General features: G+C 37.9%; 3 protein-coding genes across 5 annotated transcripts; 2 read left to right on the top strand and 1 right to left on the bottom strand.

Annotated features, from left to right (window-relative positions):
* The first annotated feature begins 730 nt into the window (after positions 1 to 730).
* On the top strand, positions 731 to 7,460 carry hcls1 (hematopoietic cell-specific Lyn substrate 1). Its single transcript, XM_084049835.1, has 15 exons — positions 731 to 829; positions 2,425 to 2,508; positions 2,864 to 2,937; positions 3,356 to 3,485; positions 3,869 to 3,979; positions 4,122 to 4,176; positions 4,280 to 4,390; positions 4,516 to 4,626; positions 4,702 to 4,757; positions 4,994 to 5,063; positions 5,463 to 5,719; positions 5,848 to 5,973; positions 6,142 to 6,343; positions 6,476 to 6,550; positions 6,673 to 7,460. The coding sequence occupies exons 2-15, from the start codon at positions 2,425 to 2,427 to the stop codon at positions 6,804 to 6,806; spliced, it is 1,596 nt and encodes a 531-aa protein (XP_083905961.1). The 5' UTR covers positions 731 to 829; the 3' UTR covers positions 6,807 to 7,460.
* Positions 7,192 to 9,758, bottom strand: llph (LLP homolog, long-term synaptic facilitation factor). The gene is made up of 3 exons (XM_084049836.1): positions 9,665 to 9,758; positions 8,467 to 8,698; positions 7,192 to 7,878 (listed from the first exon to the last, which is right to left on the bottom strand). The coding sequence occupies exons 2-3, from the start codon at positions 8,684 to 8,686 to the stop codon at positions 7,715 to 7,717; spliced, it is 384 nt and encodes a 127-aa protein (XP_083905962.1). The 5' UTR covers positions 8,687 to 8,698; positions 9,665 to 9,758; the 3' UTR covers positions 7,192 to 7,714.
* Positions 9,759 to 13,165: 3,407 nt separating this feature from the next.
* Positions 13,166 to 16,732, top strand: pex26 (peroxisomal biogenesis factor 26). Of its 3 annotated transcripts, none has more exons than XM_084050520.1 (6): positions 13,166 to 13,297; positions 13,710 to 13,969; positions 14,714 to 14,854; positions 15,743 to 16,062; positions 16,195 to 16,335; positions 16,453 to 16,732. In XM_084050520.1, exons 2-6 carry the CDS (start codon positions 13,731 to 13,733, stop codon positions 16,563 to 16,565), a joined length of 954 nt encoding a protein of 317 aa, XP_083906646.1. In that variant the 5' UTR covers positions 13,166 to 13,297; positions 13,710 to 13,730; the 3' UTR covers positions 16,566 to 16,732. The 3 variants fall into 3 exon arrangements, with proteins under 3 accessions (XP_083906646.1, XP_083906645.1, XP_083906647.1); XM_084050519.1 differs by having other exon boundaries at positions 13,171 to 13,297; positions 13,722 to 13,969; XM_084050521.1 differs by having other exon boundaries at positions 13,177 to 13,311.
* The last annotated feature ends 1,274 nt before the right edge of the window (positions 16,733 to 18,006 follow it).

Genomic DNA, 18,006 nt, shown 5'->3' with positions numbered 1-18,006 from the left:
GACTGAAGTGATTATATCATATTGACTGACGCCTAGCTGTTAAAGAGAATCATAAACGCTAGTTGATGATTACTAATAACTCATCTCGTGGTAAGATATGCTTTGTCAGCCTGCCCTCAAGTGTTCAACGTGTAGTATTACATTGTTCACTAACTATAACTAGTCGACTATGCACCACGTACGTGACATGTGTCATGGATGAACTTCTACCTGATGTTTGCACTTTCTCCATTGTACATCAACATAAACGTTCAGATTTCAAATATAAAGAGCTTACCCCATGGCCACGGATGTTACAATCAGAAGTAACACTGAACACCCTCAGAAGTACCCGTATCTTCCGTATTGTTCAATAAAAAGCATTTTAATCTGATCGGTGGCCATTTTCACCGTATTTCCTCCATGTGCTTTCAACTACGCGACCCTATTGGTTGGTAGGTGTACTGCACTTTGATACATTATAACTATGAAAAAATGACCACCAATTGGATTAAAATGCTTTTTATTGAACAATATGGAGGATACGGGTACTTCTGAGGGCCCGTACAGAATTGTAACATCCATGGCCATGGGGTAAGCACTTTATATTTGAAATGTGAACGTCAATGTAGATGTGCGGACCAAAAATAGAGAAAGTGCAAAAGCCAGGTTGAAGTTCATCCATGTATCAGGGTTAAGCATAGTGATACATTTACATCCCCGTACACACGCCTGCTGTATCGTATAGCGGGTCCCACAACAGGTTCCCTGCCGTCTGTCGCATGCATCTCATTTCCAAAGAAGAACATTTCGACTTAAATATCTTGGAAACACATTAAACCATTTCAAGGTAAGTTCATTCCTCTTTAAACTATTTGTTTTTCTGATTTAGTTTTCTTATTTTGCCATGATCTATGTGTTTAGTTTAGTTTTTCCTTTAAGGAAGTTGTTTAACTCTACGAGTTTACAGTGTAAGGACTTGTGCACTTAATCTTTAATCTTTATGTTCAGTGTTTCAAGACCAGAATAAATTGGCTAGATAGATGTTTAAACTTTTAATAACTTTTAATCATAATAGTAATTACATTATTTTGGGTTTATTATCCGTTTCAAGATAAACAAAATGGCATTAGTGTTGGTATATTTCTAAAGAGGGTTATGGCCTACATTATGAAATGTTTTCTATCCTATCATGATTTATTTAGTTTTACTTCTATATTAAATTCACTTTGAGAGGATAGTGTTTTTATGGTGCAGGAAATGCAGTGCTGCAAATAACTTCTGTTGACTTCCTATTTTTCAGTGGTGGAAAAAAGTACTCGCAGTAAAAGTATCAATACAATACTGCAATGTGGAAATACTCTGTCACAAGTAAAAGTCCGGAATTCAAAATTTACTTGAGTAAAAGAACAAAAGTATTGGTATCAAAATGTACTTAAAGTACCAAAAGTAGAAAGTACTCATTATGCAGAATGTGGCATTTCACAAGTTTTCAAATGTATAAGAACCTTTTGAAAATAGCAGATCTACAAGCTCAATGGTGGCAGCATTGAGAGCTTGCAGATGGCTATTTTCAAATGGCCAAAATGTATATAGGGCTGAAGTGGTTATGTTTTGTAATAATAATCAAAATCTACAAAGTAACTAGTAACTAAAGTGTTCAAATAATTGTAGTGGAGAAATGTATAATATTTGCCTCTGAGATGTAGTGGAGTAAAAGTAAATACATTTGGAAAACTCCAGTAAAGTAAAAAATACCTCAAAATTGTACTTAATTACAGTAATTGAGTAAATGTACTTAGTTACTTTACACCACTGCTATTTTTGACTGTCACTATAGGGCTTGTGGTTCTGCACCTTTTTTTTCTTATTTCCGTGACCTAAAAAATAAACCTAGCAAACAAACATGTAGCCTACATCCACTTAACACTGGTCAAATATGCACTGATCATCATGCTTACATACTTTGCTGTTATTAGGCTACCATTCTTCTCTATTATGTAATTTTATATGTTAAATGTCTATTTTCACAGATATATAACTGCCTCTGTTTTTATTTTTTTGCAGTCATTTAATTCATAATTGTAATGTGGTGTCGGTCGCTACTTTATCCTTAATTTCTTATCTCATCCTATCTGTTTAACCTGATTTCTGGTGTGTGTGTGTGTGTGTGTGTGTGTGTGTGTGTGCGTGTGTGTGTGCGTGTGCGTGTGCGTGTGCGTGTGCGTGTGCGTGTGCGTGTGTGTGTGTGTGTGTGTGTGTGTTATGTTATGTTATGTTTACATTTTCATTGTTTTATATTTTAATGTGTCTTGTACTTTTTTGCATGTCTGTATGTGGTTATGATGTTCAGGACCCCAGGGATTCTGGATGCACATTCACGTGTTTCTAATGGAGATCCTTTAATAGATATAAACATTGCTTATGTGTTGTGCCATTCCCCAGATGTGGAAGTCGGTGGTGGGGCACGATGTGAGCATGAAGGTGGCTGCTGAGGGCGATGACTGGGAGACGGACCCTGACTTTGAGGTATGAATTCAGGAGTGTCAAAATCAGTGTAGGCCTTTCCCCATCAGGCACTCGACTGTGGAGACCATTCACCACTCATCACTTCCAGTTCCTCCTAACGAGATCAGATAAAACGCTTATTTATCTAGTAGCCTACATTATGTCATGTCACGTCTGTATTTTAACTCTTGAGTGTGTCCAAATGTAATAAAATGGACCTGTAAGGGTTTGTACATATTCAAAGTTACAAATGATTGATTGAACACTGAGGATTTTACTGTGTAGCCTACTTGGCACTGAAACACAGTCTTTCTGCTTTTGTTTATTGTATAGCTCACTTGGTTTTTCAGAGCAGGCTTTGTGTTCTGTGTTTCAGAATGACGTTTCAGAACAGGAACAGAGGTGGGGTGCCAAGACCATTGAGGGGTCAGGGCACCAAGCGCCCATCAGGTGACTATTACTTTTCAATTATATTGTTTCTGTACATGAATGACTACTAAGGAATAGCTAATTGAAGAGAATGCAACAGCATCAAGCTGCAAATAGAGACCAGGTCATACCGTGACAAGACAGTGCTGTGTAGAAAGAGGAAAAGGAAGTGAAACTAAGTGTGCAGGGTATCAAGCCCTGTGTGTTTCCTAATATGGGCAATATGGGAAGATGACGAGTACCGGTATATTAAACCAATAGGCTGCACAACATGCTGTAAAGGTCAATCAAATCTTTTAAATGTAATTGATGAGTCATCAGATAGTATTTCTCAATTAATCAAACTCATGCCAATACCTTGTATCAGCCCTAGTGCCAACACATTATCATTGCTGTTATGGGCCTAATAGTATGATTTGAATTCTGTGTAACCTTCCAGTATTGCAGAGCTTAGACAGAAGGTGTCTCAGGAGCATGACACAGTGAAGCAGAAGGAACTCTCCCAGGCTCCCAAAGCCTCCTACGGGTACGGAGGGAAGTTTGGAGTGGAGAAAGACCGCATGGACAAGGTTGACGAACAACAATCAATAATATTATTTCTAAATGTTATCTTATGTTTATGTCATAACCCTTATTCCAATGCCTTATTCTAATGTCTCAAATGAGTCTTTGCTTTTACTCTTTACTTTACTTTATGGATCCATTTTCACCCCAGCATCCCAATTTTGTCATAGGCGAAAATATCTTCCAATATTTTCTAAATTAGCCGATCTACAAGCTCATTAGGCAATAGGCAACATGTAGATTGCCTAATGTTGAAGATTAAGATTATTTAATAGGGTTTAAGTCAATAAAATGAAAGTCAGTGCTCCTTGTCTCCAAAACCAGTGACAGTAATCCATACAGTAGCTCTTGTAGTGTGTTTGAGGATGTATGCTTGTGTACAACTCAGGTGGCCAAGGGGCATGACTATGTGGCACACGTGGAGCAACATTCTTCTCAGAAAGACGCAGCTCAAGGTTTTGGTGGCAAATTTGGTGTTCAGACAGACCGTGTCGATAAGGTGAGAAAAGGGAAATCTACTTGTTAGTAGATTACAAAACATTTATTAGAGAAAATGTAATGTTTCAGTCCTCAGACCACCGTTAAGAAATAAAGTTTCCTAAAGTCACTCAAACCTTACACATAATGTTTTGTGTGTGTAGTCGGCTGTGGGTTTTCAATACAAGGGGGAAGTGGCACAACATTCCTCTCAGAAAGGTAGGCAGAAAAAAGCCCTGTTCACTCTTACTAGAAGCTACATAACAAAATTGTCATGCTTTTCTGCAGCATAGTATCTAAACCTGCTGCTTAACTGTTTTAGATTATGCCAAAGGATTTGGTGGAAAGTATGGGGTGGAGAAAGAAAAGGTGGACAAGACTGCATTGGGTTATGACTATAAAGGAGAAACGGAGAAACACCAGTCTCAGAAAGGTGAGTTCAGATCAGAGTATTAACTGCATTTCATACTTCGTTCTGACAATATATGAAATGTTGTCAACATGTATGTCAATATTCTAGTCGATCTATGCTAAATCTTTTGATCATCACTCCAACAGATTACTCAAAGGGATTTGGTGGCAAGTTTGGAGTTGAGAAGGAGAAAGTCGATAAAGCTGCCGTAGGCTACGATTATAAAGGAGAGACTGAGAAGCATCAGTCACAAAAAGGTGAGCGAATGCCCATAAATTGACATTGAGGTTTATTACAAGGCCCTGGATTAAAGTGATGATCTCTCTGTACAGATTACTCGAAAGGTTTTGGAGGGCGCTATGGGGTTCAGGAAGATCGCATGGATAAGGTTAGTATTGAAAGACTGATGATGATGAAAAATTGTTTGTATGCATTTTTATTAACCACTTAAACCCTCTATACTTTCTCTGTACTCACTTTTTTCCCTCCACACCAAATCTCTCAAAAATAGCCGATCTACAAGCTCACAGATCAGCTATTTATGGCAAATATTCCCCCCTGAATAGGGATGCTAGGGTTCAAGTGGTTAATAAATACCCTTTCCCTCTTACTGATTTCCTCTAGAGTGCTGTTGACTTCAAAGACATGGAATCTCCTACATCTGCTTATGAAAAAACACAGCCACTGGAGGCTTGTAAGTTTTACTGTTTTATCATGAGAGTCAAGGCACTAGGCTAGTAATTTAATACATGAAAACTGGACTGTTTTCCTGTTTTAATGTAAAAAAAAAAAGGAGGCTATGTCATTACCCTGCCAGCAGCTATGTGTGGCAGTTAGGTGTTGTAATCACTCCTGACGGTGTGACTATGAGCAAAATAACTCGAGAATGAATGAAACTTTTGGGTTGATTGGTCAAGGTCCCAATCAAAGTAAAAGTTTACAATTAGCATACATACGTAATTGATCATATCACGAAAACAAGATATGTTGGTGTGGGATCTCCAGGTGTATTTGTTTAATTGTGTGTAAGAATTGCATATAGACCAGATGTCTATACAATACTTTTCTTCCTGTATTTTCTGTACACATACAGCCAGTGCAGGTGCAGGGAAATTAAGGGCTCGTTTTGAGAATATGGCTAAGGCGTCAGATGAAGACAACAAAAAGAAAGCAGAAGAGGAGAGATCTAGGAGGCAGGCCAGAGAGAACAGAGAACGGGAGGAGGCCAGAGAGAACAGAGAACGGGAGGAGGCCAGAGAGAACAGAGAACGGGAGGAGGCCAGAGAGAACAGAGAACGGGAGGAGGCCAGAGAGAACAGAGAACGGGAGGAGGCCAGACACAGACAAGAGGTAACACATATCCACAACACATGCAACCTGCCGACAACTTGTGTACAGGCAGATAATTCGGCTTTCTGTGTGCTGGCCATGTTTGACTATTTCCCATGCCAATCCATCATCCGTTTCATTTCTTCCAGGAGGAGGACAATAGGGAGGAAACGGTGTGTCCTCCACCCGTTCCAAACATGGATGCAGAGGACAGTAGGAAAACAGCAGTCTTCCGACCGCTCCCTGAGCCACCAGCAGAGGAACCTGATCAAGATGTACAGTACATGCCTCTGATTCATAATAGTCAATCAAATTCAGATTTTTGGGAATCATTCAATAAGTGATATCTCCTCTCTGGATTAAGACCAGATAATTATTGCTCATCTCCAAAGACTTGGAGAACAGAGTGCTTATGAAACCACAATCTTGTTTGATTTCTCCAGGAGGAACCCGTGTATGAAGAGCCTCCATCCTTACCCCCACGTTCAGATGACCTCGAAGAGCTAGATGAGCCACAGGCATTTGCACCACAGATAGAGGAACCTGGTGAAGTGTATGAGAACATCGAAGATGGTGGAGAGTATGTGGACATCACAGAGGAGTCAGAGTATGAAGACATCGGAGTAATACCTCCTCCACCACCAGGTCTGGTTGTAGCACTGGTTCAACTAGCATCACTTTTTTATTACATATATTTTATTGATTATTATATTATAAAAATTATACAAAGTCAGCATATGAATATTTAGATTTCCAAAATGTCCTTTTTTTGTTTAGAAGTAGATACAGACAATGATTATGAGGACCTGTCAGGTGGCCAGACTGCAGTGGCACTTTATGACTATGAAGGAGGTATGGATAAAACGCTGTATACAGCTCATTTATTTGGATACTCTTTTTTTACTTCCTTCCCCATCAAATTGCCTTCCTCTCACTTTTAAGGACATTCTTTCTTTATTCCTCCCTTCATCCAGGGGATGATGATGAGGTCTCCTTCAACCAAGGTGATGTCATTACCAACATAGAGATGGTGGATGAGGGCTGGTGGAAGGGACATTGCCATGGAGACTTCGGTCTGTTCCCTGCTGCCTTTGTGAAGATGCAGTGAGTGCCAGGATCAGGCTTTTCCTCAGTGGTTCCAAACACTGGGTTGGGACCCATTTGTAATTTTTTTTTTTAACACATATTGCCTATATAGTGCACATAAGTTGCGCATCTATACAATTTAAAAAAAAAAATCTGGAGGATCAATAAGATATTATAGAAGAATAAATGTCAAAGTAGGATAAAAAGTCTTTGAATGATTAGGTCATTTACGTGGCTATACTCCATTATGTATGAAGGCAATTGATGCCTTATATTGTCTCTTGTTCTTTTCAGATTTGTGCAATCACTATTGTCAACGTCATATTCATATTTCATAAGGATTACACGTATAATTGCATCTAACTGATGGAGTCAATAAAATACAGATTCAATTAATCACACTTGCATCAATCAATACATTGCTTTAATGTCCTCCATCACTGACAACTTATAATGGTCCGTCAATGACCAAGCATACTGTAACTGAACAAAATAATAATAGAGAGAGCACATGGTGGAATATTAGATCAATCCCTGGGAATACTATGCATCTATTTACTCATACATTTCTATTGAGTCAAATATTACATGTTAACTGCCACAATGTCACAACCCACTCTGAGGCCACATGTATGTATTTACAAGAGTCTGACGTTCTTTTAATAAAAAAAAGAAAGTATCAAAAAGGCATCCCTGTTCCATTTGAACACAACAGCTTCTCTCTAGTGAACTGCTTTTCAGACATAAATTCTGTGGTACGCCCGTGAATAGACTTTTCTCCAACCAAGATCAAGAACAAAAAGGGTTCAATTGCAAGTTCACGGTTATTATTGTGTATACACACTGAAAGTAATATATGACATTATCATATGCATCTGTGTCAGAAGATATTAACTTAAGTAGTAAAAGGTCCTTTGGGGGTCTTTTGTTTTACCAGGCAATGTGCTTTTTCTTCTTAGGAGCTTGTCCTTTCTTTGCCAAACGTTTAGCTTTCATTTTCTTGATCTGCCTTTGGTTCATCCATGCAGGGTATTGTCCATGTTCGTTCATTAGAGTGGTCTTGCTGCGTGTGCTGTCCAAATCCATTTTCCCCTCTGCAATAGAAATGCAACAATTGTCTTAGGTAAAGGGAACAAGGGAGATAACGTTGGTTAGAAGTGTAACTGGGTGTATTATTCTACCATGTCAACAACAGTATTACCAAGTTCTTGTCTGGGCATTTAAATCAAATCCTTAAGTTTTTTTTTTGTTTGTTACCCATTAAGACCAGGAAACCAGCCGTGTTATTTTAGATTTGAAAAGAAAAGCATTCTTTTATACTTTGGCTATTCAGAAATATCAGGCTACAAGCATATGGCGCCCGCGCTACAAGCTTGTAGATCTCCTATTTTTTTTTTATCGCGAATTTTTTTGCAAATCTTTGAATTGAATAAATAATTTTTTTAAAGCGAACATTTTCAACTCCAATCTTCGTTTCTGGGGTCCCTGGAACAAAATAATTTGAGATGGGGGTCCGTGGCCCAATACATATAATGTTGGGGGTGCTTGAAATGAAAAGGTTTGAGGACGACTGACAACATAGGTTTTTTTAGAAAACTGTTGGGATTTAGAAAACATTTGTAGAATCAGCCTGACTTAGATTTGAAAGACTTCCTGGATTCCTGAAAAATGCTCTCACTCACCATCACCCTCCGTTTCCGCCATGGGAACATCCACCAGCTTCTCCTTTAGTTTCTTTGCTGACACCACTGTGGCGACCTCCTGGATGTCACTCATGATGGCCTCTCCCTTCACATCGTTACCTAGAGCTTGCTTCAAACGGGCCAGTTCCTTTGGAGCGTTCTTCTTCCTCTTCTCCGCTCGCATCTTCCTCTTCCTCTTGCTTCTTAAGCTTTTTGCCATTTCAGGGATGTGCTGAAGAACATACAAGAAGGTTTATTTGTCACGGGAGTATGGGAGTGATCAATGGCTGTGTATACATGAAAGCAGTGGTGGAAAAAGTACTCAAATTTTTTACTTAAGTAAAAGTACCAATACTGCAAAAAAAAAAAATAGAAATACTCTGTTACAAGTAAAAGTACATAAGTATTGGTATCAAAATGTACTTAAAAGTACCAAAAGTAATTATGCAGAATATATCCCATTTCACTTTTCAAATCTTTTGAAAATTCCAGATCTACAAGCTCCCAATGGGATGCATTGTGAGCTTGTAGATAGGCTATTTTCAAATGGCCAAAATGTACATAGGATCGAAGTGGTTAAATGTATGTTTTGTAATAATAATCAAAATCTACAAAAGTAACTAAAGTTTTCAAATAATTGTAGTGGAGTAAAATTACAATATATGCCTCAGAGATGGAGTAGAAGTAAAAGTACTGAAAAGTGGCAATACTCCAGTAAAGTAAAAAATATCTCAACGTTACTCAAGTACATTACTTGAGTACATGTACTTAGTTACTTTCCACCACTGCATGAAATGTATGTATATCACAGCCTCACTAGAGCTAGTGTAGCACTAGTGTAACACTAGTGTAACAACATAACACATGGTGGCATGATGACGATATCCAGGTTAGATTATTATTTGAAGGGGGTTGGGGGTATACTATCTTTACGTATACAGATCTTTATATTAGCACTAAATATAAACTTGTATGTATAGTTGCGGTTAACATTAGCCTTAATTAATCGCATGGACGCTATAAAAGGAATGTCTATTAAACGTTAGCGAGCTTAGCTTGTTAGCTATACCCAACTGACCCACTATTCATCAGACAATCCGATTGAAGGTCTAAAGGTGTAAGTCACTGTTTTGCGCATATTAACACCATCATCATGCCGACTGTAAAGATGACGTAAAAACGTCGGATTATAACTTACAAGTAATAATGATCCTTGTTGAAATGTTCCGTCACACACATACAGTTCACTGTACCAGTCTGCACAGTGCACACGTGTTTACAACGTGAAAGCATCATGACGCAGACGCAGACAAAACCAATGTTGCCAGGTTTTGTGAGAGAAATAAGCAACCAGGTCTAGCAACACAAATCCGAAATCAGCAACTAAAGGGCTCTAGGCCAGTGGTTCTCAGGGGCGTCCCCACATGATTTTGAGGGGGTCCCCAGATGATAGTGAAGTGACAATTTAAGGACTTTTAAGACCTTTTAACACCTCAACAAAAAAAATGTAAAAAGACATTACTGCATCAAAAAGCAGTGGTGTAAAAAGTACTCAAATGTTTTACTTAAAGGACGACTTCACCACTTTTCAACATATCTTCATATAGGCCTAATAGGTCCTCACTAATGCTCATGATAAAATGGTAAAAAAAATAATCTAATCAGTCTGTGTCTCAGAGGAGGGCTGTGAACAGTTCAGAAACCTGTCTACCAGTGACATCATCGATGGGGAATCCAAGCTAATAGAAACTGCAGGCTTTGTATTCCTGGAAAGTTGCAATGCAATAATAGATCCCATTGTTCTCCCCTCAATAAAAATCTGAATAAAAAAAAAAACTGTAATCTTTTTTGGGGGGAAAATCCTGCCTAACGATGATGTCACTGGTAGACGGGTTTCTGGACTGTCCACAGCCCTCCTATAGACCCCTTAACAGACGACGTCATACTGGCTGCGTGCAGCCAGTATGCGCGCAACGAAACCCATTATATCAGGTCTTGTTAGGACGCGTCTCACTAGCCAACACACACAAGAGGGGGTTGGGGTGTGCTGAAACCAGTGCACCCCGAAACAGGTTGGGAATTGATTGCGTGAAACAATCACCTGTGCGTCCAGGCTCAATGTTAGTAAACAAATAATTGGTCTATGAGACACAGACCAAGTAGAAAAAAATTGTATAATTTTATCATGAGCATTGGTGAGGACCTATTATATGAAGATAGGTTGAAAAGTGGTGAAGTCGTCCTTTAAGTAAAAGTATCAATGCTGCAATGTAGAAGTACTCTGTTAAAAGTCCAGAATTCAAAATTTAAAGTAAAAGTACAAAAGTATTAGCATCAAAATGTACTTAAAGTACCAAAAGTAAAAGTACTAAAATATTAGAAAATAGCAGATCTAAAAGCTCACAGGATGCGTTGTGAGCTTGTAGATCGGTTATTTTCAAATATAAAATAGGGCTAAAGTGGTTAATGTATGTTTTATAATATCATAATTTATATCTTAAAAGTAACTAGTAACTAAAGTGTTCAAATTATTGTAGTGGAGTAAAAGTAATAGTTTTGGGAATTGGAAATACTCAAGTTCAGTACAAAAACCTCCAAATTGTACTTAAGTAAATGTACTTTCCACCACTGCTGTGGCGTCGCCCTGCTCACCTTGCATCACCCACAACCATACACGACGACGAAGATGATGATGACGACGATTATGAGGATGATGATGATGAAGAGTACAATGATGATGCAAGCGTACTCCCACATGTTGCACACAGCACACTAACGTAGTTTGAAAAAGAAAAAAAAGTGGTTACAATGCCTGGAAAACGTGCGTGTCTCAGCTTAGTCCGATCATGTAAGAAGGGAAGCTCCAAGGAAACCAGTTTGTGAACCACAGCTTCAGAGGGAAAATTACTTTAGGCAGCTTCAAGCACACACCTGATACTGAACTCATTGATTGCCTTCAACTACGACATTAACCACTTAAAGCAGGGGTCTTCAACAGGGGGCCCGGGACCCCTAGGGGGTCCTCAGAGTTACTACAGGGGGTCCGCCAAATCTTTGAGTGCTATGAATTTTTTTTTTTACCTTAACCACTTGAACCCTAGCGTCGCTTTTTCTGAGGAGAACTTTAGGCAAAAATAGCAGATCTACAAGCTTAAGCCTCACAGTGTGAGGCATTGTGAAAGAGGTATATAGGTGTAGAGGGAAAAAAGAGCAGACCAAGTAAAAAAAAAACACAATTTTTTACAATATAGAGGGGGTCCCTGCTTCATCTCTCTCTCAGCTAGGGGGCCTTGGCCTGAAAACGTTGAAGACCCATGACTTAAAGCAAAAGGACACCTTAGTTGAGATTTGGTTTGTATGCTTATTGCAGTGGTGGAAAACGTACTCACATTCTTTACTTAAGTAAAAGTATCAATACTGCAATGTAGAAGCACTCTACAAGTAAAAATACAAAAGTATTGGTATCAAAATGTACTAAAGCACCAAAAGTAAAAGTACTAAAATGTTTGAAAATAGCCTCTGTATAATATAGGGCTAAAGTGGTTAATGTATGTTTTATAATGTAGTCATTATATTTGCAAAGTAACTAACTAAAGTTTGCAAATAATTGTAGTGGAGTAAAAGTACAACATTTGCCTCTGAGATGTAGTGGAGTAGAAGTCAAAATTGTACTCAAGTACAGTAAATGTTCTTAGTTACTTTAAATTCCACCACTGATCAAAAGTAATCAACAAACTGTACTATACAAACTGGTCAAACATTGGCCAAATTGTCCAAAAATGTAAGAAAGAGGCAAACATTTTGAAAATAGCCATAGAAAAAATATTGGCTAGAAAATAGCCAATAGAAAATAGATCTACAAGCTCACAACGCCTCACGTTGGGAGGCGTTGTGAGCTTGTAGATCTGCTATTTTCACAATGTTTATCTGTGGAACCGAGTCAAACTAAATGTAATGCCTCAACTCCTACATTTCCAAGTGGTTGTCAGGGTGGGGGGTCCCCAGTTCCAATAAGATCTTTTTGGAGGGTCCCTGGTTCAAAATGATTGTTTTGGGGGGTCGCGGCCTGAAAAGGTTGAGAACCACTACATTAGGCCATTAGCACTTTATTTCTATATATACATCTTCTATATGAAAATAGCCAATCTACAAGATCTGCTATTTTCAAAAAATCTTGAAATAAATGTGGAATATTTGGAAGATTTTTTAAAAACATTCTAACACCACAAATCTGGTACAGGGCTCAGGGCTCCCTGGCACACAACATTTTCAGATGGGGATTAGGGGACAAATTAATTTGGGGGTCCTTGACATGAAAATATTTAAGAACCGCTGGTTTAGATAATTTAAAAAAATGTAAAGCAAGCCATTTAAAGCAGCTACACTTTAGAAATAAGCCCCAACCCTGAATACACAGGACCCCAATGGAAACAAGCCATAGTGCTTTCTTGGGTTTAATCCTTTTAGCAGAGTAAGCAGACCGTGTATTGAACTGTACTTTCAGTGCTTTCTTTGTTAACTGTTAATAAAGTATTCAATTAATTAATCAAACTGGACAGAAAAAGAAGCTTATAATAAACCGACATGGCAACACTGATTGTGACGCAGAGGAAGAAGCAGTAAGCTGATTGGCTTGGTTGATGTTTGCCCAAGACGCAATAATCTGATTGGATGTCACGTCCAAACCCGGAAGGTCGACGTTCACTCTCATCAGAGTAAACAAAGAAGTATAAACAAAATGCTGAGGAGATTAAATAAATACATGTGAGGATCTTCTGCTGCTGCAGCGAGCGAACCATTCAAAACATTCAGCCAATCAGAAGTGATCAAGGTAACCATAACTGTGTAACGTTAGTTGTTGTCAGTAGTAAGTCCTGTTGTTGTTTATGAGCTTTAACTTAGTTGTCTATTTTCAAGCAGTGTTGGAAAAAGTCCCTAAATGTTTACTTAAGTGAAAGTATCAATACTGCGATGTAGAGGTGTTACAAGTAAAAGTCCGAAATTCAAAACGTACTTGAGTAAAAGTACAAAAGTATTGGTATCAAAAAGTACTTAAAGTACCAAAAGTAAAAGTACAAAAATATTTGAAAATAGCAGATCTACATAGCTCACAACCCGTCGCGATGCGACGCATTGTGAGCTTGTAGATCGGCTATTTTCAAATAGCCTATGTATAAAATAGGGCTCAAGTGGTTAGACAATTGGAAATACTCAAGTAATATATTAATATAACATTATTGTAGTTATCATCAAAGGTGGAAGAGATGATGAACAAGTTCAACGCCTCAACTTCATCAGCATCCTGTGATCCTCGCCACTGTGGGTCAGTCCATCATGATCACAGCCCACCACTCATGTCTTATTTAGCACAAACCACCAACGCGTTGGACACAGCTGCAGAACAACTGTGTGTCCATAGAGACTTCCAAGCAGCTTTCGACACATGCCAAGGAGGGCTGGACAGTCTGACTCTGGCCAGCATCGAGCCAGAGGACAGCAGCAGGTGAGTTACACTAATTTGTTCAGTGGTGGAAGAAGTACTCCTCACATTCTTTACTCAAGTAAAAGTTCCAATACCACAATGTAAAAATAGTCTGTTGCAAGTAAAAGTTTGTAATTCAAAATTTACTTGAGTAAAAGTACAAAAGTTTTGGCATCAAAATGTACTAAAAGTACCAAAAGTAAAAGTACTCATTATGCAGAATGGCCAATTTCACAGGTTTGCACATTTTTGTAGAATGTGTAATAAAAAAAAGAAGATCCTTTGAAAATGCGACATTTTATGAGCTTGTAGATCGGCTATTTTCAAGTAGCCAAAGTATGTAGGGCTGAAGTCGTTAATGTGTGTTTTGTAATTAGAATCAATATCTACAAAGTAACTAAAGTTTTCAAATAATTATAGTGGAGTAAAATGTACAATATTTGCCTCTGAGATGGTAGTGGAGTAGAAGTATACTTAAGTAAAGTACTTACTAGTAAATGTACGTTGTTACTTTTCACCACTGAATTTGTTAGACTGTGCTGATGGTCTTGTGATTATTTTATTTTTTAGGACTGGCTACACTCTTAGATGGGCTGAACTGACCCCTTTGGGGATCAATAAATATAATCAAAATATCATCATCATTATCATCAATCTTCAATTACTTTAACTGAGAGTGTACAAACGGAACCAAATGGACTTGTGTGTAAAGAAATAACTATTTTAGCATTACTAAGTCTAGCTTTAACTTTTGCTTTTCCCCAGGCATGGAGAGTTTAAAGCAGGCCTCTGCATTATTGGGATGCAAGCACTGGCTGAGCTTAATCAGTGGCGATATGTACTCTCTTGGATCCTCAAGCACTATGAGTGCCCAGAGAAGATACCTGCTAAAATAATGCAGCTGTGGTGAGACACATGGTTATGTTTTCTTGCACTAGGGCTGGGCGATATGGACAAAATTAAAATATCATGATATTTTTTCACCAAATACCTCAATATCAATATTGTGATGATAATATCAATATCAATTATTTTTTTGGTAGCACTTGCTATGCATCCCATGTGTATAACACATTATACACATACTTGTGGCATTGTAATCTGATCATAATCCTTTATAATCATATTTATAAGAGCTTATAAATAATCATAATGCTTTATAACCATAACCATAACACATTATAAAGCTTATTATAATGACTTATAAGTTCAAGTATAAATGCATTGCATTATGCTTATAACAAGTGATGATTGCAGTTATAAATATTCATAACAACGTATAATGCAATCATAACACATTATACAGCATTTTATAATGACTTATAATCTCAAGTATTATAATACTTCATAATTGCTACCATTTTTTTTTGTATAGAATAAAATAGAATGACCAGCACACTGTCTACACTTGCACAATAAAGAAAGCATTTATTATAAAGGCAACGTATCAGTCACCTTCTTCATGCAGTGTGTGGGCCATTCTATTTTATTCTACACGTCTGCTACTCCCTAAACTGACACGGTGTGTAAAAGACTTTGCTTTTCCTTTTTTCAATTTGTTTTAAAAAATAGTGAAAGAAATAGCATATCCACTAGACTAAACTAGGGCTTAAGTGATTAAAACCAGGAAAAGACAACACACATATTACAATATCACAATATTCAAAATCCCAGACCATATATCACAATATGGATATAGTATGTATATTGCACATTGCCCAGCCCTACCTTGCACACTCATTTAGAATAACAAAAATAATCCCTTTCTTAATTCCCAATTTCTTATTTTTATAGCATATTTCTCTATACCAAAGTGGGTGATCAAGATTCAATGCTTGAGGCATCAAGGCTTTGGATTCACTGCCCTTCCAACAGAAGATTAGCAGAGTTTGGATCAGTTACAGAGCTGTACCTGGTGCATGTCCTTGTGCCTCTTAGACACATGGAAGAGGCACGAGAGTTGATCTTAGGCGAGGTGGGAAATGTTGCATTCACAGAGGTGCAGAGGCAGACAGCGCTGGATTTTATAGCGGAAAAAGAGCATCAAATTCTAGAACCACCCCCAAGTCCCAGCCATGTCCCAGAGACCACCGAACTCACAACCACACCACAAGGTCACAAATCTCAATATATAACGCTAACTATGGCTTACACATAGTTATGTAACCACACATTAATAAATCCTTTGAAATAATCTAAATAAAGATTGCAGTACCAATGTTGCTGTATTTGATGGTGTTTTTCAGGTGCTGTGATCAACAAACTCAAAGCAATACTAAGGTTTTTGCACACAAAACTCTCAACGGCCAGTGTCAAGTCATTCCCTCTCAGAAAATTATTTTTGGCTATTGTCCTTCTCTACATGCTTCTTGTTCGACTGGATCCAGGTTAGTCAAATTATTCAGTGTGTCTGAGGCCATACTTGGCCTGAATACAGTTCTGTTGAAGAGCTAAATATTTCGTTGGAAACAATAGAGTAATTGTATTTTCTTCTTTGCCCACAGCTCTTCCTTCCTCTTTCCTCTGGATTTCCAAACTTCTGCAACTACTTAAACAGATGTGGAATGCCGTGTTTGCCCCATACTATCAGGCTGTTACTCACCAAAAGAAATTGTAAAATACATTTCAAAATCATAAGTATGTTGTTTATTTTAATAACCAATTTTGTATATTGTTTTATGAAGTACGTTAAAACTCTGTAAACTGGTGTGTGAGAATATGCATACTCCACTTTGCACAAATATCAGTCATGTTTAATCATTTTTATTAAAACAATCTAAAGTATTGTTGATCTCTCTGAAAGCCTAGAAGCCATTAGAGCTTTAGTAATGGTTGTGGCATCAGTTTGTATATCGGGCTCCTCGACAGCGAATGGGAGATGGATTTGTGGGCCACAAACATAAGCTTTGTTCTGTTTTAGGAGTTGGTCCATAATATGAGAAATTCCTTGCTGCCAGTTCGATCGCAGTAATCTTCCATCTTTCCCAATTAGTTCTTGAGAATGTTCTCACTACATCGTGTTGCCAACATCCCTTCTCTTTTTGTCATAGGTGTGAATTTTAATGTGCCAGGCAAGACCTGTTCAGTTCTGAATCAGAGCATATGAAACTTCATAGCACCACTTATCCTATTTGAGATATTACATGTGTAGTTTATGTCGAGTGTTTGGCTGCCATTCTATTCAATAGCAACAAAGTGAGTTAGGAAGTGTTCCATTTGTCATAATCCCTTGGAGGGGTTATGATTCCCTCCCCAAGAAAAATGTGTTTACAATGCAGTAAACCAGATGGAAACTGCCTTTCCCTTGCTCAGTTGAATGCTCCTTTTCATAACTTGGTTAAAACTGTGAAACGGATGTGATGAAGAGAGGATTAATTGGCTTGCCTTATGCAGTCTATTCACATTGATATTGTAACATGTCTTTATTTCTCTCTCTCTTTTTTTAAAAATACAAGTGTTAAAAAGATACAGCTGTTGGTTATGGAAATAAGTAGCCTAATACCGGATAATTTGTGACTAATGTTTTATTTGTCTATAGGCCTACCAGTGAATTTCAACCTCTATTTCAAGCACACACATTTTTATTTGCATTAACCCATAGACCCCCATTTGGTATTTTTACTTTATTGGGACCCAAAAAAGTAAGAACATTTGTAGACATGATTTGGTCTGATCTGATATGATATGTAATTTGGTCCAGAATTAATTTATTACTATTTATTGCTGTGACCCCCTAAATAATCATATATTTGAACTGGGGACCCCCAACCCTGACAAGCATGCCTGACAAGGCATTTTGACTCGGTTACACAGATAAATATTGTGAAAATAGCAGATCTACAAGCTCGCAAGCAACGTGAGGTGTTGTGAACTTGTAGATCGGCTATTTTCACAATGTTTGCTTTCTTACATTATTTGACAATTTGGGCAGTGTTTTACCAGTTTTTATGGTATAGTTTGATGATTACTTTCGATGCAGTAATGGTCTCCCTCCCCCTTTTAGATATTAAAAAGTCTTTAAATTGTCACTCTACTATCATCTGGGGACCCCCCAAAAT

The sequence above is a fragment of the Gymnoscopelus microlampas genome, assembly GCF_963454915.1.
Source record: "Gymnoscopelus microlampas genome assembly, chromosome: 23".
NCBI lineage: Eukaryota > Metazoa > Chordata > Actinopteri > Myctophiformes > Myctophidae > Gymnoscopelus > Gymnoscopelus microlampas.
The sequence above is the reverse complement of the archived record's forward strand: the minus strand, read 5'-3'. Positions and strand labels throughout refer to the sequence as shown.